The following is a 14,387-nucleotide window of genomic DNA, read 5'->3' as shown; positions in this document are numbered from 1 at the left end:
ACTCTCGCACACTCATTCGCACTCTCCTGCTTACTCGTACTCACCTGTTCTTTCTCACTCATTCACTTGTACACAAACACACACACACAAACACACTCACTACCCCACATACTAACATCCATGCTCGCTCATACACACGCTCTTTCACCGAAACTCCTCCTCGCCCATTTCTACGCACATAACAGGTATTGAAAAGCATTTTATTTTACTTACCTAAAATGATAGTGGAGGTCCCATTACAGATCATTCTGCTCCACTTTCAATTGCATTAATTGTGAATGATAGATTATTATTCACTATTAGTGTAATAAAAAAATAGCAGAAAAGGCGGCTGGGACCTGACACTGGTAATGCGAGCAGCCCCTGTGTTCTTGGCAATGATTTTGCCACCTGGGTTAGCAAAGGCCGTGCTAGGGGGTCGCAAAGAACAAGCCATGGATCACAGCTGTGACTCCTAAAGGACAGCCATGGAGAAAGTTCTACTGTAAAGTGTCGCAAAACCTTGATTCGTCGAATCGATTGGCATAATTGAAAAGGTGACCAATCCTATAGAATTGTGTATCCAAATGCTTCCGTTTAGCAGAGTTAGACTGAACAGTGCCAAAGATTATTGTCGCGATATTGGAAATCTTAAATGTCTGTTTTTTGCTCAGGTTGCATTTAAGCGTGCAGAATGGCTGTAAATTGGCCCAACGAGGCATAGCCCTGAAACATAAACCAATATAACCTTGTTACTAAAATATTCAACACATTTAACGGTGTAAACAGCATGCTACATTTAACGGTGTAAACAGCGTAATAAATACTTTCATTTAAAATTCAGGTGATACAAAAGACTATCAAAACGTAAGAATTTAATGCTTCAAACTTTATTTACAGTGAGTCCATATCCCTTCCTCGTGCAGGTTTAGTGCCAGGATTTGTCAGCTTCCCCATGAACAAAATTGAACCTTGAAGGAAAAAAAAACACGTTTAAGACTTCCTTGTAAAATGATCTTAAGCAATAAATTGTGCTATATTATTTGTTGTCTGTGTACTGTCAAATTTGCCTCCTTTCCAGTATTAGCTCTTGCTTTGATTTATCCTTACTGTTTTTTAAAATTAACATAAAGCAGGCTTTGGCTCTTCCCAGAGGAATATTGCTTCTCACCGCATGCTTTTGGTTGTTTGATGTATCATTCCACTTCCCATGGTGTGCTTGCATTACAATACATCAGGGACTATTTTATAGCTTCAAAGTACACTGAATCATCACACATTAAATTCTTTGTTTAATAGATGCACTGTATACAGAAGGGATACACGTATAAATATGATGTTTCCTCTATTAAAAATGCTCTATCAATGCATGGTATAATTAAACATGTTTTAATGTTAAACGCAAATTTGTATATATAGGTAAAACTTGATGGATTAGTTTACTCTCAAAAGTCCATTGAATAAATATTAATAATCTTATAAATGTGATCAGAAGACGACTTAATTTCTCATTAGGAGTTCTGAATGGGGCCAGTAAACGGATTCAGTGGAGAATGAAAGGAGTTGCAGGCTAACCGCATATCAGGGGCTTTTCAATCAGACAGTTCACCTGCTCAAAGCATAGGAACTGCTTAGGTGAATTATTAGGTGAAAATGAGGGAACACATGCATGAACTGGCTCGGAAACATCCGTTTCCTCATGTTACTCCACAAAAACAGGTGCTTGGAAGGGTGTGTGATGGAAAGGACCCATGAACATGGCATCCATGGTTCAGGTGGAGGCGATGAAGAGGCCATTTTCCGACCCACTACTAAAGGAGCTAATCCAGGGTTCATAATTAAATTAATTTTAAATGCCAGCAATACGTCTTATGCCCCATTTTGGGAATGAACTCAAAGCAGAATTGTATTTTTGAACTGAATAGAGACAGTGGCAGATTCCAGCTTGATGTGATTGTGGGCTTAGTTCTTGGTTCTACTAGAAAGTATCTTATGTAGATTACATTTTCTAGTTTCGGGGTTGTCTTATTGCCCTTTGTCAAGCAGATTTGGAACCTGTACCCTCTAATTGCTGGTGACTTGGAGCCTGATTTAGAGTTGCTTATTTAAATTGGCATAGGAAGTAAAAGAGATGTCACTGAAATAGATCTCCCCAGTTGGGTCCTCTGTACTAGTGTTGGGTAGAACCCATAGAATCAGGCCAGCTGAAACTAAATGTGAAGAATTCAGAAGCCCGGCAAGTAGAATCTCTGTTTTCTGGACATTGAAGGTGAGGTACCTGAGTTTCATCAAATGCTGAACACCTTTTAGGGGGTTAAAACACTGTAAGGTATCCCTAGAGTTTTGTCCTAATTTACGGAACCTCTGGGTCTCTTCTGGATATATTTGGCAGCAAATGTGTTTATCTTCAAAGCTTTGAGCCTTACATTTTGCAATTTGTGTGCATCTAGACCGTGGCAGACCGACCTGTTTCAGTTTTTCCACTTTTTTATGTATGAATGTTGGAGTAAAATGTATTTGCAGCATTCTTTAGTTTGAAAACAGAAAGCTATGTGTCAAAACAATGACTAGAAAGAGAAAAATGGCTTATTAGAGAATTTTCAATGGATTTACATTGTGGTGGATGTCATCAAAGTGAAGTAGGATCCATGCAATTGCAGGCAGTATTGGGGAGTATTCGTTTTTAGTAGACACAGCATTCACAGAAAATTGATTTTCATTTAGTAAAAGTTCACTTTTAATTTTTCAAATTCTGTGAATTTGTGTAAATTTGCCATTCTTTATTAAATTAATACTACATTTGTTCACAAATAAAACATTTTTAATTAACTAAATTAATCTAATGTGCTCTATTTTTTCCCAGGACACAATGTGCCTGATTACAACTTTGGCAGAGGGGGTTAATCCGTCCCAAATGTGACGGATATCCCGCCCGCCGTATTACGAGTGCATTATATCCTATGGAACTCGTAATACGGTGTGCGGGATATCCGTCACATTTGGGACGGATTAACCCCCTCTGCCAAAGTTGTAATCAGCCCAAGGTTTGTAAATTAGGTGTACATTTCTCTTCTTGCGGGATGTGATAATGCATTGAAATGCACATATAATTAAATTTTCTAGAGACTTAGGACTTGGAATGGAGTTTAGTGGTGCTGGAAAAACGTCTGTGTTTTTGAGGAAATGCTAAATCCAGAGGGGAATTGACTGTGGAATCTCACCCTCTTCACTTCACTATGGTAGAGCAAATTTCTGGGTATTTCCCTTAGTGCTTCTGCCAGAAATTGGAGATTTTTCCATTACCAAATAACAGTACGTCGAGGTCTTAAGCTTAAGTAGATCTGGCCGACAGACAGGTTTAGTTGATCCATCAGCCTCATAAAATGAAATAAAAGTACAAATAAAAAATGTATACATCTCATAATAGAGGGCTTTGGGTTAGTTCTCTTCGTCCATTGGCATGTTGCTTAAACCCACCTCAGCATGTGGCAGGGCCAATAGTTAATCAACTCCTGCCTTTGATACTACTGAACTGTGAGTGATGGCATTTTATCTGAACACATGAACTCATCTGCCTAATAAGACCTGCATTTCGGTGCAGAAGCTTACTATTAATTAATTTTCTTTGTATTCTTTATCTTAAAAAGGGTTTCTGTACTTGTTCTATCTGTTTGCTCAGAGGTACTGATACTATATTATTAAAATAATATGCAATAATTATCAAAACTCTAATTTCAAGCATACAGCCACAACGCTTAGGGAGTGGTGTGTTTTCTTTTTGCTTTTTCACTTTAATGGCCGAGGCCTGAAATAACAAAAATTATCTAACACTGCACCTTACTAAGGCCTGACCAATTGGCTTTGCCAATGATTGTTTGTATCTATAAAAATTATGAAATTAGGCCACTTTGTTTAAAAAGTGCTTTACACATTTACTTTCATTGAACATACCAAGCAGGTTTTCTTTAATAATAAACATGAAGGGACGATTGGCCACAAACTGGTACCGCACCATGCTCATTGCTGAAATGTCCATGCCTATAAAGACAAAAATAAAGCAAGTTCAGTAGAAATTGTTAACAAACCAATCTGGAAAATTTGCTGTAACTCAGTTGTGAAATGTACTGTTTTAAAAGCCATAATTGATTCAAATCCTTAATATTGACTTACTCAGTTTCCATTATAGATTCTAATTTGAGCATTTTCTCGATTACATGTTAGTATAATGTTTACATGAATCCTGCCTGCAAAGGTCCCTTTATGCGTAAAAATGCTTTGCATACAATGGGGCATATTTATACTTTTTGGTGCAAAACTGCACTAACACGGTTTTGCACCAAAAGGTTTAGCTCCGGCTTGCAGCATTTCTGAGCACCAGCCGGGCACCATATTCATGGAATGGTGCAAGCCGGTGCAAGGGGTAGGGTAGAGTAAAAATAAAAATGACGTTAGCCGGGTGGGGCTGGCGGTATGGGAGAAGGGGGTTTTTGCACCAAAAAATGACATGCAAAACCATCCATACCACATGACTCCTGTCTTAGAAAAGACAGGAGTCATGCCCACCAACCCAATGGCCAGCACAGGGGACAAGGTCGCCTGGGCATGGCCACTGCACCCAGCGCCATGTAGGGGGCCCCATTTCCGGGCCCCCAATGGCACTTAAAAAGAAAAAAAAAAGACTTACCTCAAGGGCAGAAAAGGGGCCACCAAACAATTTGGCTGGTGTCTCCAACAATACACAAGGGTCTCCCCAAGCAACCAAAAATTTAAAAAATACAGTAAAAGAGTTAAAAGTATTTTGTGGCTCTTTACTCCAATTTTCGAATCAGTGCCAAATTAGGACACATAGAAGTGATTTCACATTCACTGTGAGCCAACATGTGTTTCGTTGGCAGTCTTTTGCCTCAGTTTTTATATTTGGTGGAAGTAGCTGAGCAACATTTTGCTGATTTGTGCCAAAGCCGGCTTTACACCGACTCTCTCATAAGTTAACATGGGGGCTGCCTTTAAATATTACTAAAGCACAGATTCTCTTTGGGAGCAGACAGACATGTGGAGTTTGGGGTCTCTGAACAATTTAAAAATACATCTTTTAGTGAAGTTGGTTTTTGGATTGTGTGTTCGAAAATGCCGCTTTTAGAAAGTAGGTATGTTCTTGCTTAACCTATTCTGTGACTCTGCCTGTTTGTGGATTCCCTGTCTCGGTCAGTTTGACAGTTGGGCTGTTTGCACTCCTCTCGAGACAGTGGCACAAAGGGAGCTGGGGTGTAGCCTGCCTATCCTGATGAGCTATCTGTGTTAGGAGGGAGGGGAGAAGTGGTCACTCACACCTGAAAGGGCTGTGCCTGCCCTCACACAATGCAGTCTCCAACCCCCTGGTGTGTGTCTGGGGCCTGGCCTGGGGAAGGCAGGATCCTGTAATCAACAGAAACCTTTCTTTGAAGTTGGACAACTTCAAAGGCAGAAAGGGGTATAAGAAGAGCCCCCAAAACTCCTGAAAATTAGATCACTCCTGGAATCAAGAGGAACCTCTGCCAAGGAGAAGAGCTGAGAAGTGCTGCCCCTGCCTATGACTGTGCTTTGTTGGGCTATCCTGCAGTTGCTGCTTCTGCCTGTGGAAGGGGACAAAGACTGGACTTTGTGGTATATTCCTGCTTGAGAAGAATCTCCAAGGGCTTGGACTAAGCTTCCCCCCTGTTCTGAAGTATCAGGGCCATCAAGGACTTCCCCTACCAACACCTGGACTCTCTTCTGAGACTCCTGCCCTGACAAGTGGTCCCTATCCTGTCCCTGAGCCCTTGAAAGGGGAAGCTGGTGAAAATCTAAGAAAACTGACTTTGGACGACTCCGGACTGACGCCGCTGTCGAATCCCATGATGCTGCCTGCAATCGACTCCGTGGTCCTCGCTGGAGTGTAACGACCCTCATAGCCCTGACATCGCTGCAGCCCGCCGAAGTCCGCGACTCAGTGGAAGTCGCCGCACCACGTCGTGACCGCCAGATATTGACTCCGCCCTAAGTGCACGGATTCAACGCTTCGCACCAATGCCGCCTCACTTCTACCGCTCCACAGTAAGGAGCCAACGCCTCTTCGTGACGCCTCCACTCCTTCGCCCTGCAGGACTGGAACTGACACCGACTCGGATCCAGCGACACCACGATCCCCAACTTCGCACACCTGCTTGTCTTCACAGTTTACTAAGGTACTGTACCTGGAGGGTCTGCGTGACTCTGTACCCGGCACCATTGACGTCGGATTGTTGGGAACAACTCCATCACGATGCAGTGTTTTCACCTAATCAAAGCATTTTGTGTTTCTAAGCGCTATTTTTTTACTTCAATCTTTAAAAATTCATAGCTTGACTTGTGTATGTTGGATTTTTGTTGTTTTGGTCTTGTTTTGTTCAGATAAATATTGGCTATTTTTCTAACCTTTGTAGCGTTTTTACTGCATTACTGTGTGTGTTAGTAGAAATACTTTACACATTGCTTCTGAAGTTAAGCTTGCCTGCTCGTGTCAAGCTACCAATGGGGTGAGCGAGGTTTATCTGAGGGTTATTCTCCTTTACCCTGACTAGAGTGAGGGTTTTTGCTTGGACAGGGGGTAACCTGACTGCCAACCAAAGACCCCATTTCTAACAGTAATCCTTGAGTTCTGTAAATAAACAGCAAAGAGACTTCATGGCACTACATGACCTCTGTGTAATATCAGGTAAGGTCACACAAGCAACTAATCACACAATGACCTGGATAGTATCCATATAAGGAGACACCATATATCTCAGGGAACCCATGGATACCAGAGATACACCCTCCCAATCCAATAACCAATCACAATAAATAAGTAACCCTGGACCTAGTCATCGGTCACAATTATGACCGTTCATCACAACGTGGTTCCCTTCTCCTTGAAGACTGAAATTCTTTCTTTTCTAGTGACGCTCACCCACTCTAGAAGTAGCATGCTTCATCATCAGCTCCACCCTAGCTCCCAGAGGCCAGGGTGGACTCAACTAGCAGACTGGAGCACTTAGGACAGATCCTACCGGGGTCACTAACCTTTCTTCAAGGGGAGGGAACCACATTGTGATGAGTGGTCATAACTGTGACTAGTGACTAGGTACAGGGTTACTTATTTATTGTGACAGAGTAATTCATATGCCCCTGGTGTAAGAGTCAAGAAAGGTAAGCCGTATCACCAGATAAACACGTATGATAGCACCCACAATACCTTACCTATTGTCAAGACAAGTGTCCATGGTCAATTAAATATATGTATATAAAGGCCCCAGGGCCTGTAATTAAACAGTAAAGAAAGATCAATTCACAGACGATGACTAGACATATGGTGACCAGAAGGAACTGCTTGTGCAAACTCCAACATGCGTTTTATGTACCAAATGTAATTATGCCATTATTGCATCCATACCTCCCTGTTTCAAAAACTTTAAAATGTGGCATGGGCTAAGCGCCAAGTTGTCACGCTACCATATAAAGCAATAATTCACATCATCAGAAAATCTCTGTTTACATGTTTAAATCAACTTAAACCAAAAGCACCATAAATCTATAATTGAAAATATAATAACCTAACAGTAAAAAAGGGCCATGTCCCTGTATCAGATAATTCAGCATTAGATGATGGTTCATAATGAAACGTCATATCATTGCGTGTATACCTTTAATACACATGTTTGTGGAAGTAATAAAGGCTGTTGCCTGAGACGTACGGTGACTCCTTATATGTATACTATCTAGGTCATCATGTGATTAGTTGCAGCGTGTGATCTTACCTGATATTACCTAGAGATCATGTAGTGACATTATGGCCCTCATTACAACATTGGCAGTAAATCCCGCTTACCGCTGTGCAGAAGACCGCAACACACCGCCGTGGCCATGGAATTCCACCACGGCTATTACGACCCACAGCTCGGAATCCGCCAAAATCCAGACACCCACACAAGTCTGCCACACCAAAGGTCAATGATAAACTGGCGATAACAAAACCTCCACCGTCACGCCAACAGGAATACGCCCACACTATCACAACCCACGAATCCATGCGGCGGTCTTTCAACTGTGGTACTCCATTGGCGGCACACACTGCTGCGCTCAAAATATACACACATTTACAAAACACAACCACATTGGACAATTCCAAATACACACACCTGATACAAATACACACACCTCTCCCACACACCCAATACAATATAAAACACACATCCACATCACCCACAAACCCTTACGACCAGAAATTTAGATGAAGGCCAGAGAGGCAGCACAGCAAAGACAACACCACCATAGAGAGGCACACAACACCATCACACATACACATCCACGCACAAAACACCACACACCCCTAAACGTCACCCCACACATCACAACACACACCACCTCACACATCACCCACACCACCCCATGGCACCGCAAAGACACCCCAGGTTTTCTGAGGAGGAGCTCAGGGTCATGGTGGAGGAAATCATCCGGGTAGAGCCACAGCTATTCGGATCACAGGTGCAGCACACCACCATAGCTAGGAAGATGGAGCTATGGCGCAGAATCGTGGACAGGGTCAACGCAGTGGGACAGCACCCAAGAACACGTGATGGCATCAGGAAGAGGTGGAATGACCTACGGGGGAAGGTGCGTTCCGTGGTCTCAAGACACCACATCGCAGTTCAGAGGACTGGCGGTGGACCCCCAACTCCTCCCCCACAACTAACAACATAGGAGGTTCAGGTATTGGCTATACTGCATCCTGAGGGCCTCGCAGGAGTAGCAGGAGGAATGGACTCTGGTAAGTCAAATCTTAACTACCATATCCCCCACCCTTCTTGCATGCTATCACATACCCCCACCCTTGCCCTCACCCCCATCACTCCAACTCCTCACATATGTCCCACTTTCACAAACCACACATCCCATCACCAAGCCTTGCATGCAACAAAAAATCATGGACACCCATCACCAATGCATGGCCACTACACATACCCACACAGACCCCTAAACAATTAGCACACAAGGTCCTAAATAGATTGCAATCACTGGCGTACAGGGTCACCCACCCATTGCACACCATGGCACACACAGATGCAATAATCATGCCTTTACACCCCTGCAGGACCCCTACCCAACGTCACCGGACAGGAGGTTCCAGACGTGTCCACTCCCCCCTCAGAAGAGGCCCACAGTGATGACAGCAGCTCTGTCCAACTGGATCTAGATGACCAGCCTGGCCCATCTGGGACCTTGGGACACTCGGTTCCCCTCACACTGGCACAAGCCACAACAGAGCCTCCACCCTCTAGAAACACCAGCACAGCACCCACCCAGTGGGGCCATACCTCTGCCCAAGGACACGTCAAGCAGCAGTGTGTCCAGCATTACAGGGAACCCAGGCTAACCCACCACCCCAAGAACAGCAGGGACCTGGGGGCAGTAGCAGTGGGCACACAGTTTAGGGGACAAAGGCCCTGGAACACAGGGGAACTGGGAGGGCTGCTGTGCGACAGGGGGAGGACAGGCCCAGGGAACCCACTCTCCACGAGGCCCTCTCCAACATCATGGGAGCCTACCACCATTCCCAGGAGACGATGGCAACGGTGCTGGCCAAGTTTCAGGAGACCCAGGGGCTGAGGGAGGAACAATATTTGGGGTTCAGGGAGGAACTCAAATCCATCAATACCACCCTGGGCACCATTGTAGGGGTGCTGAAGGAACTCGTCAACACCAGGAGGGACACTGTGGCACAACAAGGGGCCCCTGACACTAGCCTGGACGATGAACTGCCCAGGTCCACGACACCAGCAACCCACCCCCTGCAGATGGAGAACCACCCCGCAAGCAGTTCCTGAGATCCAGGACAAATACAAAGAACAATGCCAAGACCCCCGCCAAGAAATGAGACCACCCTGAATGTCATCCTTTTGTCCCACTTTGTCACCCTGTCCATCCTTAAACTGCCCCAGCTTCACTTCCTATGCCCCTTTGGACAATGCACCTGTGAGACTAATAGACTGGACTCTGCCACGGACATTCCTCCACCATCACCCCTGACCATTTTACAATCCCCTCCACTAGTTAGCACTTAAATAAACACCCTTAAATCACAAAACTATCTGGAGTCAGTCTCTGCTTTCACAAATGTGTATTTGCAATAACCGAGGAGAGGAAAGATGCAATATCCATTGTATTGTCAACATACCTATGTCACACAGCTCTAGTCCATGAGGAAACAAAGCAGATGTCACAAAGTGGGACCCACATCTGTGAAATCGAAAGGGAAAGTGACAACTCAGGGTCCATACACTGGGTGAAAGTGACAGACAGATGAGAGGTAGAACAAGTGTATCAGATGTAGCATGCAGTGATGTCTTCTTACCTGTGTCTCACTGGAAGTATTGATGAATCACTGTGTTTCTGATGTCGATATCCTCTTCTTCTACTTCCTCATCTTCACTGTCCACAGGCCCCACAGCTGCCACAAGACCTCCTTCAGGACCATCCTCCTGCAGAAAAGGCACCTGTCATTGCAAAGCCAAGTTGTGCAGCATACAGCAGGCCTCGATGATCTGGCACACCTTCTTTGGTGAGTAGAATAGGGAACCACCTGTCATATGGAGGCACCTGAACCTGGCCTTCAGGAGGCCGAAGGTCTGCTCTATAATCCTCCTAGTTTGCCCATGGGCCTCATTGTAGAGTTCCTCTGCCCTTGTCCTGGGATTTCTCACTGGGGTCAGTAGCCATGACAGGTTGGGGTACCCAGAGTCACCTGCAAATGTTGAGGGACAACTGTTAAGACACACACTAACCCTTAGGGACAAACCCAGACCCAGACACCTAGTAACACTGTATAGGGTCCATGTCCTCACCTAATAGCCACACACGGTGCCGCTGGAGTTGCCCCATCACATAAGGGATGCTGCTATTCCTCAGAATGTAAGCGTCATGCACTGAGCCAGGAAACTTGGCATTCACATGAGAGATGTACTGGTCGGCTAAACACACCATCTGCATCATTGAATGGTAACTCTTCCTGTTTCTGTACACTTGTTCACTCCTGCGGGGGGACCAATGCCACATGTGTCCCATCAATGGCACCAATGATGTTGGGGATATGTCCCAGGGCATAGAAGTCACCTTTCACTGTAGGCAAATCCTCCACCTGAGGGAAAACTATGTAGCTGTGCATGCGTTTCAGCAGGGCAGACAACACTCTTGACAACACGTTGGAGAACATAGGCTGGGACATGACAGGACCGGCACTAGAGGGGGATACCTGTGGGATGGCCGATGGCTGACATCAGGTCCAGCTCCAACTGGGCACACAGTTCATGGATTGTGGCACAGTCCAGTCTGTAGGTGACAATTACATGTCGCTCTTCCATTGTCGACAGGTTCACCAGCGGTCTGTACACCGGAGGATGCCGCCATCTCCTCACCTGCCCCAGCGGACGTGCTCTATGGAGGAGAACAGCGAGCAGAGGGTCAACCAACACTGAGTTACGAAAACACAACTTTATTGCACACATTTTTAACTCCGCTATGTGCCTGTCTTAGAGTGTATGCAAGGCCTAGATATGTGTGATGCATTTAAAAATAATTCCATGTGGCCCCCTGAAATGGCGGCTGCCTGACCTGTAATGTGGGACAAGGGGATATGAGGTAACCGCGCTGGCATTGTACACCGTTGCGGTAGGCGGTCGAAGACCGGAGCGCAATCCTGCATTGGTTAACATTGGACCCTATGGGTCCCAGGAGCCAATGATGATTTACGCCGGTGGTGAGGGTACGCACCGCCGTGTATGTGACCGCAATTTTCTATCTGTTCACTCACTTGATACCTGATCTTCGACAGGAGAGGACCTACACTGCAAGTGCTGCTGTGAACTCAGTCTGGAAGAGACAATGACTCATGTGTCTGGGGAAATGGACCCTGCCTTCACCTCGGAGGAGTTGGAGAAACTAGTGGATGGGGTCCTCCCCAGTACACGCTACTCTAAGGTCCTCCAGACAAACAGGTAAGTACACTGTGAGCATGCTGTATGGGCAATGCCTGTGTGGAGTGGTGTGGATGGAAGATAGGGGGGGAGAATGAGACGTGCATGAAACGACGGTGAGTGCATGTGCGTCATGGCAAGGGTAGGAACGTGGGCCAATGACAGTAACTGTCCGGATGGTTATAACTTCTCCTTTTCCCCTGTACTATTCCTGTAGTTCAGTGCACACCAGAAGAAGGATATTTGGCATGCCATCGCCAAGGAAGTTCAGACCCTGGGGGTCCACAACAGACGGAGCACCCACTGCAGGAAAAGATGGGAGGACATTCGCCACTGGAGCAAGAAGACGGCGGAGGCCCAGCTGGGGATGGCCTCCCAACGTGGGAGGGGTGCCCATCGCACCATGACCCCCCTAATGTTCCGGATCCTGGCGGTGGCATATCCGGAGTTGGATGGGCGCTTGAGAGCATCACAGCAGCCACAAGAGTACACTCCCATTCAGCTGAATCAGCGCGCATTGGAGGTGTCTGGGTGGGGGAGGTGGGCTGTGGGCTCCCCCCAGGCCAGGGCGAGTTTCGTTGGCAAGGTCCCTTCGAAAGGCAGGCCATGTGGCACACCACCCCACCCCACCAGTGTTCAGAACCAAACCTAGTCAGGCTCGTGTGACTTCCATGTGTGCAGCAATCGGACATAGACCTTGTATCCCATGTCCCTGTGATTAATTAGGGAACTCTAAGTGCACGGCGTAGTGCAGAGGGCTTCTGTGTCTGTAGTGTCCGCCAACGGTAGCGGTATTGCCTGCACTGAACATGTCTTTCTTCTGTCTCCCCCCCCCCCTTTTATGGTCTCCCTGTTCTTGTGTGCAATACTATCATCAGGTGGAGGAGCAGTGGCACCGGAGCAGGAGGGAGCTGCATCCCACATGGCCCTTGAGGGCGAGACAACAGAGTCTGAAGGCACCAGTGGGACGGAGGGCGAGGGGAGCTCCACGGCGGGACAGGAGCTGAGACCAGCGACACGGACTCCTCCTCTGATGGGAGCTCCCTTGCGGTGGCGGGCCCCTCTGTGCCCACCGCATCTACAGGTACAGCCGCCACCCCCCCTACCAGCACCGCCCTCCCAGCAGCCCCTCAGCGTGTGCCCTATAGCCGCTCACCCAGGAGGGTGGGCATCTCCTACGCCCCAGGCATCTCAGGCCTTGCCCCTGTCAACCCTGCTGCCCTCAGTGAGGAGGCCATTGACCTCCTCAGATCCCTCACTATTGGGCAGTCTACCATTCTGAATGCCATCCAGGCTGTAGACAGGCAGTTGCAACAGACAAATGCTTACTTGGAGAGCATTCATTCTGGTCAGACAGCCCAACAGCAAGCTTTTCAGACTCTGGCCTCAGCACTGATGGCAGCCATTGTCCCTGTGTCCAGCCTCCCCCCTCCAACTTCCTCCACCCAGACCCAAACCCCTGTACCTCAGCCTATCCCAAGCACAGCATCAGACCAGCATGCACACACCTCAACCCACAAGGGAAGCTCTGGCAAACATAAGCACCACACATCCCACAGGCACTCACACAAGCATCATACCCATGCAGACATACCAACATCCACTGCCTCCACTGTGTCCCCCTCCTCCTCGTCTCCCTCCTCCCTCCCTGTCACGTCTCCACTCACACCTGCATGCACTACATCGTCAGCCGCTACGACCATCACCAGCAAACCCATCACCACACACTGCTCACATGCACTCACCACCCCCACTACCATTCACACATCCCCTGTGTCCTCTCCCAGTGTGTCTGTGAGCCCACCTCCCAAGGCACACAAACGCAGTCACACACCCACCCAACAGCCATCCACCTCACGACAGCCTCCAGCCCATGCACCTTCACCCAAAGTCAGCAAACGTACACCTCCTACATCCACTCCCTCTTCCTCCACTCCCAAACCCCCTCCATCTACCTGTCCCAGTGTGTCTAAAAAACTTTTCCTGTCCAACCTTGACCTCTTCCCCTCACCTCCCCCACACCTTCAGTCCCCTAGGGCACGCTTTTCCAGGTCCCAACCCAGCACCTCAGCCACCACTCAGCGGGAACAGTGGTGCCAGCAGTAACCGGCTTCTGGAGTGGGCCAAGCAGCAGGGCAGCCAGTGTGCCAAGGAGCCAGACCACGGACAGTCCCCCACCTCAGAAGCATAAGAATTTGGCCACTGCCCGGAGGGAGAAGGGCAAAACACCTGCCACCAAGGGCTCTCCCAGGACTACAGTTGGGAGTGGGAAGACAGCTGTGCCACCATCCAAGGTGCGGAAGGGGCACAGAAAGAAAGGGAAGTCGCCGCCAACCTGCACGGCGGACAAGACCGCCACCAGCACCGCTGCCAAGGACACCGCCGCCACCAGCACCACTTCCC

General features: G+C 47.3%; 1 protein-coding gene across 2 annotated transcripts in view; it reads right to left on the bottom strand.

Annotated features, from left to right (window-relative positions):
- Positions 1-853: 853 nt before the first annotated feature.
- The window catches only part of SERPINI2 (serpin family I member 2), a 147,960-nt gene continuing 134,426 nt past the window's right edge, over positions 854-14,387 (bottom strand). For both annotated transcript variants that reach the window (XM_069215422.1, XM_069215423.1), the window contains 2 exons: positions 3,931-4,017; positions 854-950 (listed from right to left, as the gene is read on the bottom strand). In XM_069215422.1, the coding sequence (XP_069071523.1) occupies positions 874-950; positions 3,931-4,017 (164 nt within the window). In that variant the 3' untranslated portion in view covers positions 854-873. The remainder of the gene's footprint in view (positions 951-3,930; positions 4,018-14,387) is intronic.

The sequence above is a fragment of the Pleurodeles waltl genome, chromosome 11 (genome assembly GCF_031143425.1).
Source record: "Pleurodeles waltl isolate 20211129_DDA chromosome 11, aPleWal1.hap1.20221129, whole genome shotgun sequence".
In the NCBI taxonomy this organism is placed as follows: domain Eukaryota; kingdom Metazoa; phylum Chordata; class Amphibia; order Caudata; family Salamandridae; genus Pleurodeles; species Pleurodeles waltl.
Note: the sequence above shows the minus strand (reverse complement) of the source record. Positions and strands in the feature narration are given on the sequence as shown.